Here is a 17417-nt window from a genome sequence, read left to right as displayed (position 1 = left end):
ACGCCGCGTGTTATAAGTCCATTTTGTCTCGAAAATAGTGTCAAAATATCAAATGTCAAATGTCAAAGTTAATGTACACGAGTCAATGAAATAGTATAAGTACGAAAATATTCGTGTACAAACCCTAGGGCCGTCCGCCTACTCACTGCTATAACTACTAGTTTGCATGTTCAGACGTGATTAAAACAAATTCCACTAAGAAAAAGAGTTAAGACTAGAAACGGCCTTGATCTTAATGCCAGATTAACTTTGCTTGATCTACCGGATATAATATAATGATTGGCATTATAGTTTATTATTGTTATGTAATAGGTATTTATGTATTTACAAAAAACAAAACTGGTTGGAAGGAAGACTATTGAGTGGTGTCAGTAGCTTTGGATTCCATTAAAACACTCGTCCAGTTATAAAGTGCTAAGGTAAGTCGAACAACTTTCAGATTTGAAATGGTAGAAAAACTTTGAATCATGTAGGCTAACTGATTACATGCGTTGTTTGGACTCCTTAAAATGTAGACGTTCATTTAGTGAAGGGATCGGTGCCAAAATGATGAAGATCCACACAATATCTTAATTGCTCATTAGAGAATGAAGGTTGGATGATTAGGTGTTTAATATGTCTCCCGTGTACCCTATATCCCTTAATGATCCAAGGTTGATTAGGACACTCATCTACATCTCGTATCCTACTTTCTCTTACTTTGCTGTAGGTGAACTGCACGATATTTCTGAAGTTTCCTTCCTCTTCGTAATCTTGTATGATTGGCAGCTTTGAAGTGACCAAATAATGGAAAATGAAGCCTTTCGATTCATTTCCATTGATGACGTATGCATCACAAGGAAGGAGGAGGCGGAGCCATCAATTAAACCGTTCTGTTCTCATGGTAAAGATGATTCGTCGATGTTTAGCAACACGCAAGGTGTTATACCTCTCACTCTTTCATCTAAAAGTGAGAAAGGAGACACATCGATATCAAGGGTAATTATCTCACTCCCAACGGAGATCAAGACGATCACGTCAACATACAAGACGACGATGGATACGATGGAGACTGCTCTCACTTCACTCATTGAACCACAGAGCCCAGATAATATTGTTCAGTTGGACCAAAGTGAAAGCAAACTCAACATGCCTGGTAAAACTTGGCCCCAATCAGGAAAAGAGACACATGTTCTCGGTTTTCCACCACCAGTAGTTAATGTGGAAGCCTTATCCCAGCGGGCTGAGAATGGGTACCGTGGATTGAATGGGGATAATAGAATCACATACGATACCAATGAACCACGAGATGACATCGATGGACCGACATCAGAACGAGCAGTATGGGGAAAGAAAGCAGACTTTCTACTCTCCGTCATCGGTTTCACAGTCGACCTCGGAAACATTTGGAGATTTCCTTATATTTGTTACAAAAATGGTGGAGGTAGGTCGATATTCTTTTATTTTTATATTTTAGTCTTAAATGATGAAGTACAGAATGATTACTAAAAGACAAAGGGCAAGATTTCCTTTTTAAAGAGACTTCTAGATGATGCAGGCCAAGCTGCATCCTTTACACATTACATTCTGTCCACAATTTTTTTTAAGTTGAGATTTCTTCATTTACACTCTTACATTATAATCGTTGATTTCCTTGATGCTTACAACTATGATTTTGCTACATCTACAACATGTTTTTGTATCGATTACGTTTTATAATATCACGACCACAAACTAAGACATAAACCACATTTTGATAATGAAAATGGTCATAATATCGATCAAATAGGAGCACTTAATCAAAAAGTAACCTAACAAAGTCTTGATAATATAAGCTTAATTGTATATTGTTTTCTACCACATCAAATTATCATGATGCATTCTACTCTAAATAAGAATTTATAGTGTTAGGCCTATATTTCAGCCAAAGATGAGAGCGTGAAAAAACACAAATAATATTTTAGGAAAAGAATCTGTCAAAAATAATAAATAAATAATCTTTTAGTCCACTCCAAATTTTATTCAACCGAAATGAAAATTCTTTTTGCCCAATTGATCGTGAGCCCGGCAGCCACTGAGCACCGCCAGATCGATGTTGCTCTATCCCTTATTGTTTGTATTAGGTTCATGGTTAAATTGAACGCCAAACAAGGTAGCAGCAACTCCCATTGTTTAACGTCTTTTGGTATGACGCGGCCGGGGATTGATCCCACGACCTCCCGGTTGTGAGGCGGACGCTCTGCTGTTTGAGCCAACACTCCGGTGTGATATATACGACTAACGATTTGAAGACAAAGTACATAATTGATCATATCCACAGGATCATAATATAGCTCCGAAATTTTTGCATGAAATATTCCTGAGTATTTTTAATAGAACCAGTAGAAATGATATAAAGAACTTATATTAAAATCTTACACAGGTAATATAAATCTGTTAAAACAGGAAAGATAAGTGCACCATGAAAAGAAGACACCCTTTATTTAGAGGAGGTGGTGGAGGTTTGGACAATCGAAGAAATCACATTCTTAAATTCTTAGATGAATTAGATAAAGAGAGCTAATGACAGTCCTTTTAACAGTACACCGCGTTTAAACACAATAAATGATTATTTTATAATGTGGCAACTTTAAAACTTTCTTCAAAGAAAACCTGCTTTCAGTCGTCGCATTTATAAAAGAACGGAGAAGCAATAAACCGCTTCACATAAACAGCAGTTAGTTGCTATTCCCGAAAGGATACTCATTGGAAATGCTGCTTGGGGAATTTTTGTAATACCCTTTTGTTTTCAATTGAAACGAAGTCATCGTGATGATTAGTCTTTGTCGTTCTTTTATCATTTAAAAATTGAAATATTGTTTGCACAATTCATAACTATTCTTTTCATATTCCAATTTATTTGTCCGATGTTATGCTAGTTGTCATCGGTCACACATGATGAATGATAAACATGATTAATTAGGATTTCATAAAGTAACATTCAGGGTTATGAAATACAGTTCAATGTAATTGTTTGTTTGTTTGTTTGCTTGAATTTCATTGAAAAAAATATATTTGAAAAGCATTGAAATTAAGAGTACGTGAACGGGCGTGAACGCTACTTGCTGATTTTCTTTCTTGCATAATAATGCCATATTAGTGAGTTCTCAATATCCGCGTTCAATAAGTCTCTATAAATTTGACACTGATTGGAGTCTGGAATGGCAGTCAGAAACATGGTTACAAATTGCTTCTGAATTCACAAACCTAGTGAGGATTTTGTATAAGATCGTACGTTTTCAAGAATTAACACTTTTGAATAAGTCCCATGATAAATTGTGATTTTACCGGAGATGCACACTCTGAAATCATCCAAATAAATGAGAGATCCTCACTCAATAATTGATATCACTTGTTCCCTTTTTTCCGTTTCAGTTTTGTTTTTATGTTTATACAAACATCATTGGAAATCTAAAAACACCCCCCCCCCCCCATCCCTTTATCCATTCAAACAATAATATCATTATAATGAGTTTAACATAATCTGGACAGAATTGCTGCATGTCTGTAGTGGCTGGATCTATTAATAAATAATAATATTCATGCCCTGCCTATTAGGTTCACGAGCGTAATACAAAGTAATACTCCCATGAGTACAATTAATTCCAATTAAAAGTGAACGCTAAAGAATATCTATTGCTGTGAACTACCAAGGGCCTACTTGACAATGCGGTTGAACCAATTTGTTACCAATAGAGTCATGAACGCCTTTCACTTTTAGTCACGTAATTTGTGTGCAATATGCATCTTATATTCATTATATCATAACGTGGAATCCAACTCTTTTAACAATTGGTAACAATTGGTTAGCTTAATAATGAAAGTATTAATGACTGTACGTCGCATTTACGATGGTTCCAAGCACTAGCTTAAGCACAGAAATTGCCGTAAATCTGCATTTAAATGTACGTATTTCGTTTAGATTTGATACGATGGCAATCAGGAGGGTTATAGATTATGAAGATTCTTTCCATTATCAATCGATTGAGACAAATTAAACATATTTACTTCTAAAAGTCTGAAAAGAGGAGATATGAATCTATAAGTTTCAAGCATCTGCATCACCTGTCATCCCACGGAGTATAAGAGATTGAAGAAAAAAAATCTATCCTGATAGAGTTTATAAATGAAGAATGTCGTTCATCTATCAAACCCATGTATCTTTTAAAGAGCTTTCGTTTATAGCAAGTCATCAGAAGGTAGTTTGAAGGTAGACTTTTTTGTCAAGAGCAGAATATGAATATATATTTTTTGTTAATAAATGGAAGCTCTAGTTAGGATTATTTTAACTGTACTTGTTTGACAATATTATAGCAGACCATTATGAACTTTGGTTGTCATGGTTACAGGTGCTTTCTTAGTGCCATACGCGTTGATGGCTGTCTTTGGTGGAGTACCATTCTTGTATATGGAGATGGCTCTAGGGCAGTACCAAAGAACAGGATGCATTACAGTCTGGCGGAGAATATGCCCTATCATGGGAGGTAAGAGAAAATGATCAATAATGATGATGATGATGATTATAGTGATAATGATGATAGTGATGAATAAACATGATTAACAATAATGATTATGATCATAATGGATGGTATTGTGATAGTAAACGAAAAGAATAGCAGTGTTGACCATAATAATGCCGATGAATGTGACAATAGGAGTTATCATGATGAAGTCGACGATGATGATATTCATAATGATAATAAGAAATATAACGATGTTCATGATGATTGTCGAGGGGAAAAGATAATGATAACGACGGTGATTACAGTGGAAGTTGTGATGAATTATTCTCGTTATAGGAATGACGATGATGATTTTACGATTATCATACAAGTCGACTGAGATGGTAATTGAGGATATTTCGACCATTCAATTTCTGTAGGTATCGGCTATGCAATCTGCATCATTAACTGCTATGTGGGGTTCTTCTATTCGACCATCACTGCATGGTCTGTCTATTACCTCATTGCGTCATTCGCTACAACACTCCCATGGACGAGCTGTGATAATGATTGGAACACTGAGTTTTGTGCCAGTCCGTTTGCAGAGAATTTCAGTAACACAAGCGTGACCCCTGCCACTGAGTTCTTTGAGTGAGTTCAAGTTTTTCAAGTTTATTTTGTTACACATTTCACAAAAAAGAATTTACATAATTGACGAAATTAGAACATAATATGAAATATAATAAAAGTATCACATTATACAATCAATTCTTTGTAAAGACGTCGAAACTAATTGTATTGAATAGTAGATTATACAGGGTGAAATGTGAGGAACCTATTAAAAAGCTTGTAGCTTGTAGCTTGTACAGTAGATTATAGGTTCCCCTAAAAGTTTACTCTTATTGTCAGTCCACAAATGTTATTGACTTTGTTTGAAAGTGTTATGTGTCTTAATAAATGTATCACCTAGTAAGAATGACTTATTGTTGTTGCTATTACCAACATTAATTGTATTAAAAAAATAAGACCTCGCTGACGTTCAATTTCAATTCAATTTCATTTCAATTTCAATTTATTGTCCAATATTGGAAATTTGTTTTGCTCACATTTTACAAACGTACAAAGAATCAAAATAAGTTTACATACACAATACCTTTGCTATCTTTACTTATCGCAAACTGAATTGCATTTTAATATATTGTGTTTATGGCACTTAGACGTAAAGTTATTGGATCTCATCTCTCAACTGGTATCGGTGATCTTGGAGGATTAAAGTGGGAGCTCGCTCTTTGTCTCCTCCTTCTATTTGTCATTGTTTACTTCAGTATTTGGAAAGGCATCAAGGCTTCAGGAAAGGTAATGTATTTCACGTATTATGTCTTTCCGTATCCACAAAAATGAGTTTCAATCACAAATTATCAGTTAGCGGAAATAGTCAAATAGTATAAGAAGTAAGATAAGATGTATAAGTTATATACCTCGCTGTCAAAGTATTAGGATTGGGGGCGACTCGTAGCCCTAATATGAGGGACTCGTTTCCAGACAATATGAAACTTCCAGAGTCCTCGGGGGTGTGGGAGCTGGGGCTGAAGCCCAATCCGCCACCCTCTAACCCCCTGGATATTGAATGACAAGCATAGTAGTAGTAGAAACAATAAAGAAAAAATAGTTGTATGATTACAGCTGGTAAAACATAATGATTGCAATGATCACATGATGTGGTATTTAAACTGTCTCCATCCTACATTTTCTTTCTTGGTATGTTATTTTATTAGGTGGTTTGGGTGACAGCTACTCTACCATATTTCTGTCTCATCGTTCTTCTCATTCGAGGAGTGACACTAGAGGGCGCTTCATCAGGCATCATCTACTATCTCAAACCTAAATGGCATCTTCTACGAAATGCTGGGGTACGTACACCCCTCCACCACCACCCCCCCCCCCCTCCCCCAGCCTCTTTCTCTCTCTCTCTCTCTCTCTCTCTCTATCTCTCTTCATTTATTTCTCTCGCCTCTCCACCCCTCCCTATCACACACACGGTTCGTCCTCATTCTGCCTTGCTCTCTTCTTGTCATTTAATTCCTCTTCCTTTTCCACCATACTGGTATTTTTAGCCATTGCTGTTTCTGTCCGGTATATTTGTTTTTATTTAATTTTCTGTAATATTCCGTCTGTTTAAAATGACGTGACATGTTTGATATCAGAATTTTCGTCCGAAATTAAATAGCAAGTAAAAAAGAAAACATTTTAATCGTGAATTACATTATTACTACTTTCTATCCCCACTGTTATTCATGCTATCTCTTTTTTCTTTCAGGTATGGGTTGATGCAGCTGTCCAAGTGTTTTTCTCGCTTGGTCCGGGCTTCGGTGTTATTCTTGCTTTCTCTAGTTATAATAAACTCCATAACAACTGTTTCAAGTAAGTCTTGATAAACATTTCCTGTATTGCATGTTAGCTTGATGAATGTGATACAACTTTACCTTATAAGGGAAAATCGATTTATTTCATGAGGAGGAGGATAACATGATAAAAACATGACTTTTGCTTGGTTAGGAACACATATAAACCTTATACACTGCTATATCTGGATGGAGGCAGTTCTACTGAATTGATTAAGCGTAAACACCGATCCATTCACTAAGTTATTATACTAGTATTCAATGTCAATGCTTGGCGGTACACGTGTTTTGTTTAGTTAGGATGAATTGGGATACATATTCTCTATCTTCATGTTTTGACATGCCCTTTTCTATTTCCCTTATGATTATTATGATCTTCTGCTTAAATCGGATTAAATTTGGATTAACCTGAAACCTTACAATGGGAATTGTTCAAGACAAACTCACTAACTTGACTGATCGAACTATGATGTTCTCTGTATTTACAGGGATGCGCTGATTACGAGTGGTATCAACTGCTTTACCAGCTTCTTAGCTGGCTTCGCCATATTTTCTGTGCTGGGTTTCATGTCTGTCCAACAGGGGCGAGATATTGAAGAAGTAACACCTGATGGTTAGTACATTCTGCATTGGATCAAATTTAAACCTCGTCTTGTGTCTAGTTTTTGACTTGCATTTCCAGAAAAACATGTTTGTATTTCATGTAGAAGTCAGGGGTTTCGGACCAGCAACAAAACCGATGAAAACATCGGATACCAAAAACTCACTTTTGCACACCCGTAGCCTGCACATAATTATGCTCACGACTAACAAGCTCACTTCCTTATAATCCTTTGATCATTTCTACTTTGCATTTTCTATAAGAGTCTTTTGGTAGAGGTATTTCATCTAATGTATATGTTTCTGTCAATACCAGTAATGAAGCTTAAAAACATAATTCTCCTTGACGAAAGATCATACTTTTCTTATGCTTTGTGGATCGACACATGCATTAAAGTTGTCGCTTTTTTAGTTAGAACACCTGATGATATTCCATTACCACTTCACGACTAAACATTACCCCTCTGATTACGAACAGGACCTGGGCTCATCTACATCGCTATCCCTGAAGCTATCAGTCAGTTACCAGGCTCAACCTGGTGGGCTGTCATCTTCTTTGTTATGATCATCTCACTAGGTCTAGATAGCACTGTAAGTATGCCATTTAATACATTATGTCAATGTCATCGGAATTAGCTAGGTTTGGCTCTACACAAAATAAAGGGGATGCAAAGTTTATCACTATTTTGTTAAAGAAAAGGATTTTCACACAGAAAAATATAATCTGTTTGACTGAAATTACTAAAACTATTGTATCTGGAATACATTGCCCGAACTACCATCCCCACATTGCCACCCCCCCCCCCCCCAAAAAAAAAGACTCGCCAAATACACTCCCCTGACAACTACAAATATCAGAAAACCACCGTCTATATAAACCTCTATCATGACAGCACTAGCTTACGACTTCTTGAACCAGAAAACTATAAAACTGCTAGCAATTACTTTTCAATTTATTGGAACTTGATTTGACCGTTTTGTTTCTAATTCTCCTTGCAGTTCGGTGGATTGGAATCGATCATTACAGCTTGGTGTGATCGCAATCCGAAGACGATCGGTAAACATCGGGAAATTTTCGTTGCTTGCGTTGTGTGTTTTATCTTCCTCGGCTCACTTACGACGGTTACTTACGTAAGTGTTTATGTTGTTCGTCTCATAAGGAACATTGTATACTTCAAAGTTTAAGTGTAGGCGTGGCAAAGAACGATCATGGCATTGGTATAGGTAACCATTTAGAAAGTAACAATGATGACAGGAGGAGTTTGAGGGTCTAAAATGCTGTTTTCCTAAATTTAAAATATGTACCCATGACTTATGCGCCACAGAATTACTTCAGTTAGTAATGAGATGTAAAAAAGACTGGCAACACACATGCAGGCACACACACCCACGCCCGCATTCACATCGCAGCACCCCGTCCCCCGTCCCCCCCCCCCCCCCACATACATATATAATATAATTTTAATTGTTCTATCACCATGCAGGGCGGTCAATATGTATTTCAGTTATTAGAGAGCTACGGCGCCTCAACCACTCTCCTCCTCGTCGTCGTTCTCGAAGCTATTTCAATCACATGGTTCTACGGACTACAAAACTTTACTAGCGACATTCGTACGATGATAGGCCGAACACCCAGCGTGTACTGGCAGCTATGCTGGAGTATTCTAAGTCCAGCCATGCTACTCGTAAGTACCTATCAGTAGATCTGTAGATCAGTAGATCAAAATTGTCCCAATATCCCTTGAGTTGGTTTCTTTGTGATCCAACTGTCTCTTCCTGTTTACTACCTTACTCTAAGATGAAAGTATAAAAAGACCTTGAAAATGAAAACATATTTGCGGGAAGATGGAAGATTTTGTATAACTTCCCTCTTTCAAAGAGGGTGGAATCACTTTTATTTTTCTTGTGTGGGGTCGATGATCCGTTATATAAGATGGAATTGTAGGTTTTCACTGAATAACAGGACTGACACAAAATCATAGTCATCATGGATGATAAGTTTTTAATTCGATATAAGGGAAATGAATGCAAATTCTTTTAGTGCGGCGTGGCACCACATGTTGATTATGATACTAATATGATGATAATAATTGTCGCATACGTAATTCCATTGTTCATCATTGGTTATTACTTTTGCATTTAATGCTCTTCTTCTTTCACTTAGTTTTTTATATTGTCATAACACGTTTTTGGTTGTTATCATATTTTATATAATCATATCTTTATTTCTGGTGTATCTCAGTTGCGATGATAGTTAGATGGATTACACAACTCTCGCAGACCTCGGTTGTATCTTATAATGGTTTCTCCACCAACTTTCAAATCATGTTTCTTTCGTAAAAGTATAGACCAACTTCGAAATCTACTTGATAACTAAGTCATGTCTTGCTAGGACCTATACTTTCATGGATCTTCTCGTTATGGTGAATTATGAAATGTGAGAGCACCAGGACACGTAGAGAACCTTATCTTGTGATGATTCTATTCATGAGTTTAGGCAGTCATACAAATGAATTGAACAGTGAAATTTGTTGAATTCCAAATTTATTAAATCGTACTTTCTTTTCCCCTCCATATTGGATCCCCTCACTGTTTCATTGATCGAAATTTTGTTCACTGCCTTTTCTTTGTTTAACATAGGTCATAGTGGTTTTTGGACTATTCACGTATCGACCTTTAACATGATTCAAATTCATTCATTTATACAATTTTGTTTCTTACTTGTTCTTTTTTTCAGTTCGTAGTGGTGTTTGGCCTATTCATGCATCGCCCTATGGTAGGATTCCAAGGGGAACCCTATCCACAGTGGTCTATTGGTGTAGGATGGTGTCTCACTATGTCTACTATTGTCTGTGTTCCTGCATTTGCTCTCTACAAGCTTCTCATTACACCAGGATCCCTTAAGGAGGTAATGCTCATTGATAAAAGTATAGGCCAATGCACTTAGGGTTACTTATTTTCACAAATGTCCTTAGCGCCTTATAAGGCGTGCACATCAACTTTACCTCATACATTTCGAAGACGTTATCCAAAGACATCAATAACATACTGTATACATACATGTATTTAATTCTCCATTTACAAAAGTAATAATTGTCACATTATGAATGGCCCATTTTAAGGCATATATATTGCAATATATGCCCATATGCACCAACTTGAATAACCATTTTGTAAAGCTGCTATAAGATCCTAGTTTAAAATGACTTCGATTGAGGTGTTGTGGTCTATATATATAGTGGATAAGTCACCCAACTGCAGATCACAAGGTACGGGGTTCGAATCCCGCGCGGCACGAAATGTCCTTTGGCATAATCTACATTTGCCACTCTCCACCCAGGTGTTAATGGGGTACCCGGCAGGATGCGAAAGTTAATGTGGCTAGATGAGCAAACTGTGTGCGCTTGTAAAAATGACGCCTGGCTGGAATGCTCCCCAGGGAGTGGAGAATGTGCATCTATTGTTTGCGAGTAAGCCTGAATCCGATGACCGGGGCAATAATAAGGCGCCTACATCGTTGATGTATTGATATAAAAGCCGAATATTATTATTATTATCATTATTATTATTCAAATACAATTTTTCATTTACTTATTTTTCTCCATACAGAGATTTGTAGCTATAACTTCTCCCCAGGAACATCCCGATCATAAGACATCGTATGACAGCTCATCAGTCGATAGTGTGTGATGAATCTCTTTTCTTCCGTCATGGACAAACAGCATTGGACATCTAACTCTGTTCCTGTTGTCCCAGTTGGCTGTTATGCTCCCCAGGGAGTGGAGATTGTGCACATAGTGTGTGTGTGTGGGCAAGCACTGAATCCAATGACCGGGGTAATGATAATCTGCAAAGCGCTCAGAGACATCTCAAGCGCGATATAACGGAATATTATTTAATATCATTATTATGTATCTTAAGGACTAGAGCCAATTCAAGATTTATGATTGCAAAACATTTGTCTTTTAACAAGGAAAAGTCAACGAACATTCCTGTAATATTCTCCGAAGAGTTATATTTTATCATTTTAGTATAATTGTCTATTGTTCTCGTCGAATTTGTTGAAATATGTTCATGTATTATGTTGATATTTTTCGTTATATTTCTGTTGCGTTATTCTTCTATGGCTCATGTTTATTCTACCATTTTTGCCATTCATTTTGATAGTACTGTACTAGATAGATTTGTATATTGTCATGACTGTTGTAATATGTTATATGACTCGGTGAAATGATAGAGTCTGGCAGACGATGTAGTTACTGATTAGTAGCCATATTGTAAGACCCTTTATTTCTGTATCCTTCCGCCTAGCTCGGCGTGGTATTTACATATCATATCTCATGTTAATGTAGTTCCAAGTGGACATACAACATCTCCCTCACAATAGATTTTTTTTTTTTTTTTAAATGAATAACGAAGAAAAGTTTTAACAGTTAATCATAAAACCTCTTGAAACTCCAAACACCTGCAAGCAAACATTTTGCAAATACCAATACCTTAAAAATACTTTAACATATGCCCGACTGATTGCCAAGTAACAATTAAGGAATATAATAATAATAGCTCACATTTATAATGCGCCTAATACTACGTTTCTAGGCGCGGAACATATTATTACCCCGGTCATATGTATATGATTCATAAGAACCTAAATTCGCAACCTTACTTTAGATCCATAAAGTAGTCCTTTTTTGAGAGATTAATACGTGGAATACCTAAAACCAAATGATAAAAATAAAACTATGCGGTTACATATACATCAGCAAACACATGCCTATACAATTTTTTTCCTTCTATATTGACATTTCCAACTTCTTATTTGCTGATCCAAACTTGGCCATTTAGAAGTAAATTGTACTTACATATATTTACAACCAAAATACTGTAATACTAGTTTGTAAGCAAAACATTGTTTAAAATTTGCTCATACAAAGAACTTTGCTGGGCAGAGCTACTGAGCAACTCTATGGAAACTTTAGAACATACATTCAACTTTGTTCTCATATTCTTAAAACATTTATAATAACTCAACACAAAACACTGTATTCAAGAAAGTTATGTTGCTTGATTATCTAACATAAAGATACCATTGGGCACATTTCTTTACATTAGCATCATTGTATGCTATTTCTCTCTTCTCCTTTTCTTTTTTTTTTTTTTTTTTTTTTTTTTTTTTTTTTTTTTTTTTTTTTTTTTTTTTTTTTTTTTTTTTTTTACTGATTAGTAGCCATATTGTAAGACCCTTTATTTCTGTATCCTTCCGCCTAGCTCGGCGTGGTATTTACATATCATATCTCATGTTAATGTAGTTCCAAGTGGACATACAACAATGACCATGCCAGATATGTTGTTTGCTGCTATTGTAATGTATTCTGCTCGTGAAGATGTTTTCGATGTAGTTATACTATCCGTCATAAGGAAGCTGTAGACAAGATTTGATCTGTTGGGTCACATTTGATTTTCATGACTAAGTACTCATTCAATAGTTTTGTTTGGCTTCTTTAGAATAAAAGATAATTAGATATGGATGTGCAATTTTTTTTAATCTGAGCTATGCGATATATCATGTCTGATGATGATATGGTGATATGCTGTGTTTCCGAATTGAAATCATGTATAATGTTGCCATAAACCAGGGAGGTGACATTAATAACTCCTTGGATAAACTAATCAAATGGTACTCAAATCAATCAGTATTTACTGTTATCATATCGCCTAAATATGTGTATGTTGTGATAGACTGAAAATTTGACTAGATGATTGACTGGAAGTAAACATTGAAAATCAAATCGATATACGTCTGGCTTGATTTTCTTCTTTTATCCCGTTTTGGTTTCAATAAACTTACAATGAGCTCTATCAATGTTTATGTTTATGTTTAAATATAAATGTCACAGGATTTCTGAATAAGGCATTAACTTATTTTATTCATCGATGAAGTTTATATTTTATGTTTTAATGTTATTTTCAAAGTATTCAAACTGTGCTGCTCTGAACGTTAGTAATATAATTAATATGATTAATTCATGATAGAAGTAGAATGGATGAAAGCTGCATATAAATCTGTGTTTGGAATGTACCGTCCTGAAATGTTTCTTTAACAAAAGTGTATCATATGAAAGATGTATATTACTATGAAATGTATTTATGTAGGTCCATGGAAAGAGAAAACAAAATATGATTTGAACCAAATAGATTTTAGTACTACAGTGTAATTGTTTTTGTCGATTTGTCCGTATTTTGTCTGTTAATTTATTTGTTTAACCTGTTTTGTATACCTCTTCTTTTTCTATTCATTTTTTCCCCCTATTTTTCATGTGATTTTCCTTTTAAAACCCACGTCTGTCGACATATTGTTTTAATGTATACACGTATTTGATAAGAAATCCATATTATTGCTTGTTCATAGTTTGTCCAATATGTTTCTTGCTGATCTACCGTTCCCTAGTTAAAATAAAAGTGGTATCAACTCTGATACAGTGTAATATCAATATTGTCTTATTGGCACAGATTGTTTTGTTTTGTTGCCATTTTAATGCTGTAATTTTTAATCGTTGTTTTGTACGAAAATCAAAGTAATGCTGTTTAAACAAATGTGGGTACTAATTCATCACATTATATCGGTGTTTAAATACATGTAGTCAAGAGATTTGTGATTATTCAATGCAATTGTTTGGATACGCGTATACAGAATTTATTAAGTATCGAGTTTGCATGCTAGTTGTGAACACTTGCAAGTGTGATTTTTGCTCGTATATATACATATATATATGTAATTATAGACCATGTTTATCTGAATAAAATCCGGTATTGTTTTGTAAATAATTCGATACAATTATAGCACATACAATTTTTGTTGTTGTGTGTACTAATGTTTTGTATCATATAATGAAAAATGAAACACCTCCCCCGCCCCCTCTCTCTCTCTCTCTCTCTCTCTCTCTCTCATACCCCCCCCCCTCCCCCCCCCCCCCCCACTCGAGTCTCGAAGTGAATCGCGGCTGGATTCCTGAAATGAATAATAGCGCATATTTATTTCAATGGTGGACGAGAATAATAATTAATATTGAGTACCAAGTCCTCTTTTGGGATCTTTTTTTAGCAAGCACGATTTGGATGATACTATTGATAAAGGTGATGATGATGATGATGGTGATGATCACGACCATGATGATGATAATTATAATGGTGGTGATGGTGGTGATGATGATGATGATGATTATAATGATGATGATTATAATGGTGGTGATGGTGGTGATGATCACGATCATGATGATGATAATTATAATGGTGGTGATGGTGGTGATGATCACGATCATGATGATGATAATTATAATGGTGGTGATGGTGGTGATGATGATGATGATGATGATTATAATGATGATGATGATTATAATGATGATGATTATAATGGTGGTGATGGTGAGGATGATCACGATCATGATGATAATAATTACAATGGTGGTGATGGTGGTGGTGATGATGATGATGATGATGATTATAATGATGATGATGATTATAATGATGATGATTATTATGGTGGTGATGGTGGTGATGATCACGATCATGATGATGATAATTATAATGGTGGTGATGGTGGTGATGATGATGATGATGATTATAATGATGATTGATTACAATGCCATAAAACATTGGAATTCCCTTCCCAATGGTGTAAAAGAAATAGGAAACTATGATCATTTTAAGAGGAAATTAAAGGAATACCTAATACTTGACAGTCAGAGAAGAGAAGTGAATGACATGTTATATGATTGAAATTTTTGTTCTTCTGTCGGTTCATACTTTTTCATGTTGTATATACTTATGTTTTCGTACGTTATAGAAATTCTACAAATTCATCATTATTTTCCTCTTCTTCCTTCTCCTCTTTTTCTTCTTCTCCTTCTTCTTTTTCTTCTTGTACTTAATATCATTTCTATCATCAGTTTAATGTTGTTATTATTATTATATTTAATAAGTAGTTCTTTTAATTTTCTTATCTGTCTGTAAATATTACTATTTTAACTTATTAATTTTATACATGTCTGTAAGGGACCCCTCTGGAAATAAGCTCTCGAGCTTTCGTGGGTTATCCTGTTCAAGCTGACTTTTTTTGATCTGTTATTATTGTATATTGTTGTATGTTGGAAGCTTGTCGAATAAAAATCAATCAATCAATCAATGATGATGATGATGATGATGATGATAATGATGATGATGATGATGATGATGATAATTATAATGGTGGTGATAATGGTGGTGATTATGATGGGAAGGCAAGTAGTGATGATGTTGGGGATGAAGTATGAAAATGGTAATGATGGTGATGGTGATGATGAATTGATGATTATGATTATGATTATTTGTATAGCTTTTGTGGTCTAACGGATACGTCACCGGAATGTTGATCACAAGGTATGCGGTTCGAATACCTGCGCGGCACGAATGTCCTTTGGTAAGGCATTACTCTACATACTTATATCTTTAATTACTAATTCATAACGGTTATGAATTTAATCCCACATTTACTTTATCAGATAATTAACCTATAATCTATGCTCAAAGAGTTGTCATACTGCAGGCGGTAGCGTAATAACCCAAAACATGAGCGGCGAAGCCAGTAAGAATAATAATATTTTCTATTTTCTTTTGTAAGCACTATAGGGAAACAACCCCAAAGACACCTCCCCCCCCCCTCCCCTCACCGGTAGGCTAAAAGCCAGTGCATCTGATTTTATTTCTCACGTTCACATGCTATATGAGATTTTTGATTTATATTTTTTAAAATTGTATTTGATTGGTTGCTTTTATTCACATGCCATGCGAGATTAATAAAATAAGATAAACACTTGACGAGACAATAACATTTGTTACGTATACAAAGTCATGCTATATTTGTTATTTAAAACCAAAAAAAATGGTTGCTTTTATTCATATTCCATTCAAGATTAATAAAGCATGATTCATTTGAAAAAAACATTCAATTATTTTCTTTAAGTAATATGGAAGTAAATAATCCTGAATCATCATAGTAATTATTGACATGAAAGAATTGTCTGTATATCATTAAATACGGAAATAAAAAGTGATCGAAGGTTACAAGCTATATAGGGTTGTTAATGTTGTATGTAGGTTCACTGAATTAAACCACTGACTTTAAATACAGAAGAAATAAAACCCAGAATATACACTAAACTGAGACAGAATAAGAAATGAAACATAATGCAACATATTGCGGCTAAAAGTGGAAAAGAGAGAAATAGAGGGAGAGAAGAAAAAAAAGAGAGAAAGATAGATAAATATAGAGGTAGATAATGGGTGGGTAATGGAATGAGAGAGAGAAAGAGAGAAAGAGAGAGAGAGATTAAGCGAACGAGAAAGATAGTAGTATAAGATGAAGCTGGTGAATTCCACAAACTAAATGTTAGGCATAGGTGCGAGATGAAAAAGCTTTTTCTCCATTCCTTTTTAAGTCTCTTTCTCTCTCTTCTTTCGTATTTAGAGTGCTTTTTAAGTAAGCTTCTGTTACTTAGAATTCACCTCAATTGTGGCAATCTTGATAACTTATAATTATATTACATGATTTTTTTTTTAATTGGACATTTGTATAATTCTCTTCGTTTGATTGTCCCAAATCAGGGGCGTACGCAGGGGGGGTGTTTTTGGGGGTTCAAACCCCCCCCCTTTGGTATTTTAATGTATGTAAACCCCCCTAAAAAAACCTAAAACCCCCCCCCCCCCCTACCGCTAACCTAATTAAGGTGACCTTACCCCCCCCCCCCATACGTAAAAAAATGTCAAATTTTGAAATTTTGAGACCAAAAAAAAAAAAAGTGTCCGCTTACCCCCCCCCCCCCCCCCCCCCCCACTGAGCGACTTTTCTGCCGGCTGAGTCGTTGCGATTTTTTTTGGCCTCCAAAAAAACAAAAACAAAAGTGTCCGCTTACCCCCCCCC

At 35.4% G+C, this 17417-nt stretch overlaps 1 protein-coding gene across 1 annotated transcript; it reads left to right on the top strand.

Annotated features, from left to right (window-relative positions):
• The first annotated feature begins 858 nt into the window (after positions 1-858).
• LOC586058 (sodium-dependent serotonin transporter) lies at positions 859-11341 on the top strand. The gene is made up of 12 exons (XM_785856.5): positions 859-1423; positions 4368-4502; positions 4901-5111; positions 5678-5816; positions 6236-6370; positions 6778-6881; positions 7351-7475; positions 7941-8053; positions 8462-8593; positions 8947-9147; positions 10200-10370; positions 11072-11341. The coding sequence occupies exons 1-12, from the start codon at positions 901-903 to the stop codon at positions 11150-11152; spliced, it is 2070 nt and encodes a 689-aa protein (XP_790949.4). The 5' UTR covers positions 859-900; the 3' UTR covers positions 11153-11341.
• Positions 11342-17417: the final 6076 nt, after the last annotated feature.

This window comes from Strongylocentrotus purpuratus, unplaced genomic scaffold (assembly GCF_000002235.5).
Source record: "Strongylocentrotus purpuratus isolate Spur 01 unplaced genomic scaffold, Spur_5.0 spur5_scaffold_2, whole genome shotgun sequence".
NCBI classification, from domain to species: domain Eukaryota; kingdom Metazoa; phylum Echinodermata; class Echinoidea; order Camarodonta; family Strongylocentrotidae; genus Strongylocentrotus; species Strongylocentrotus purpuratus.
This window is presented reverse-complemented; position numbering and strand designations above follow the sequence as displayed.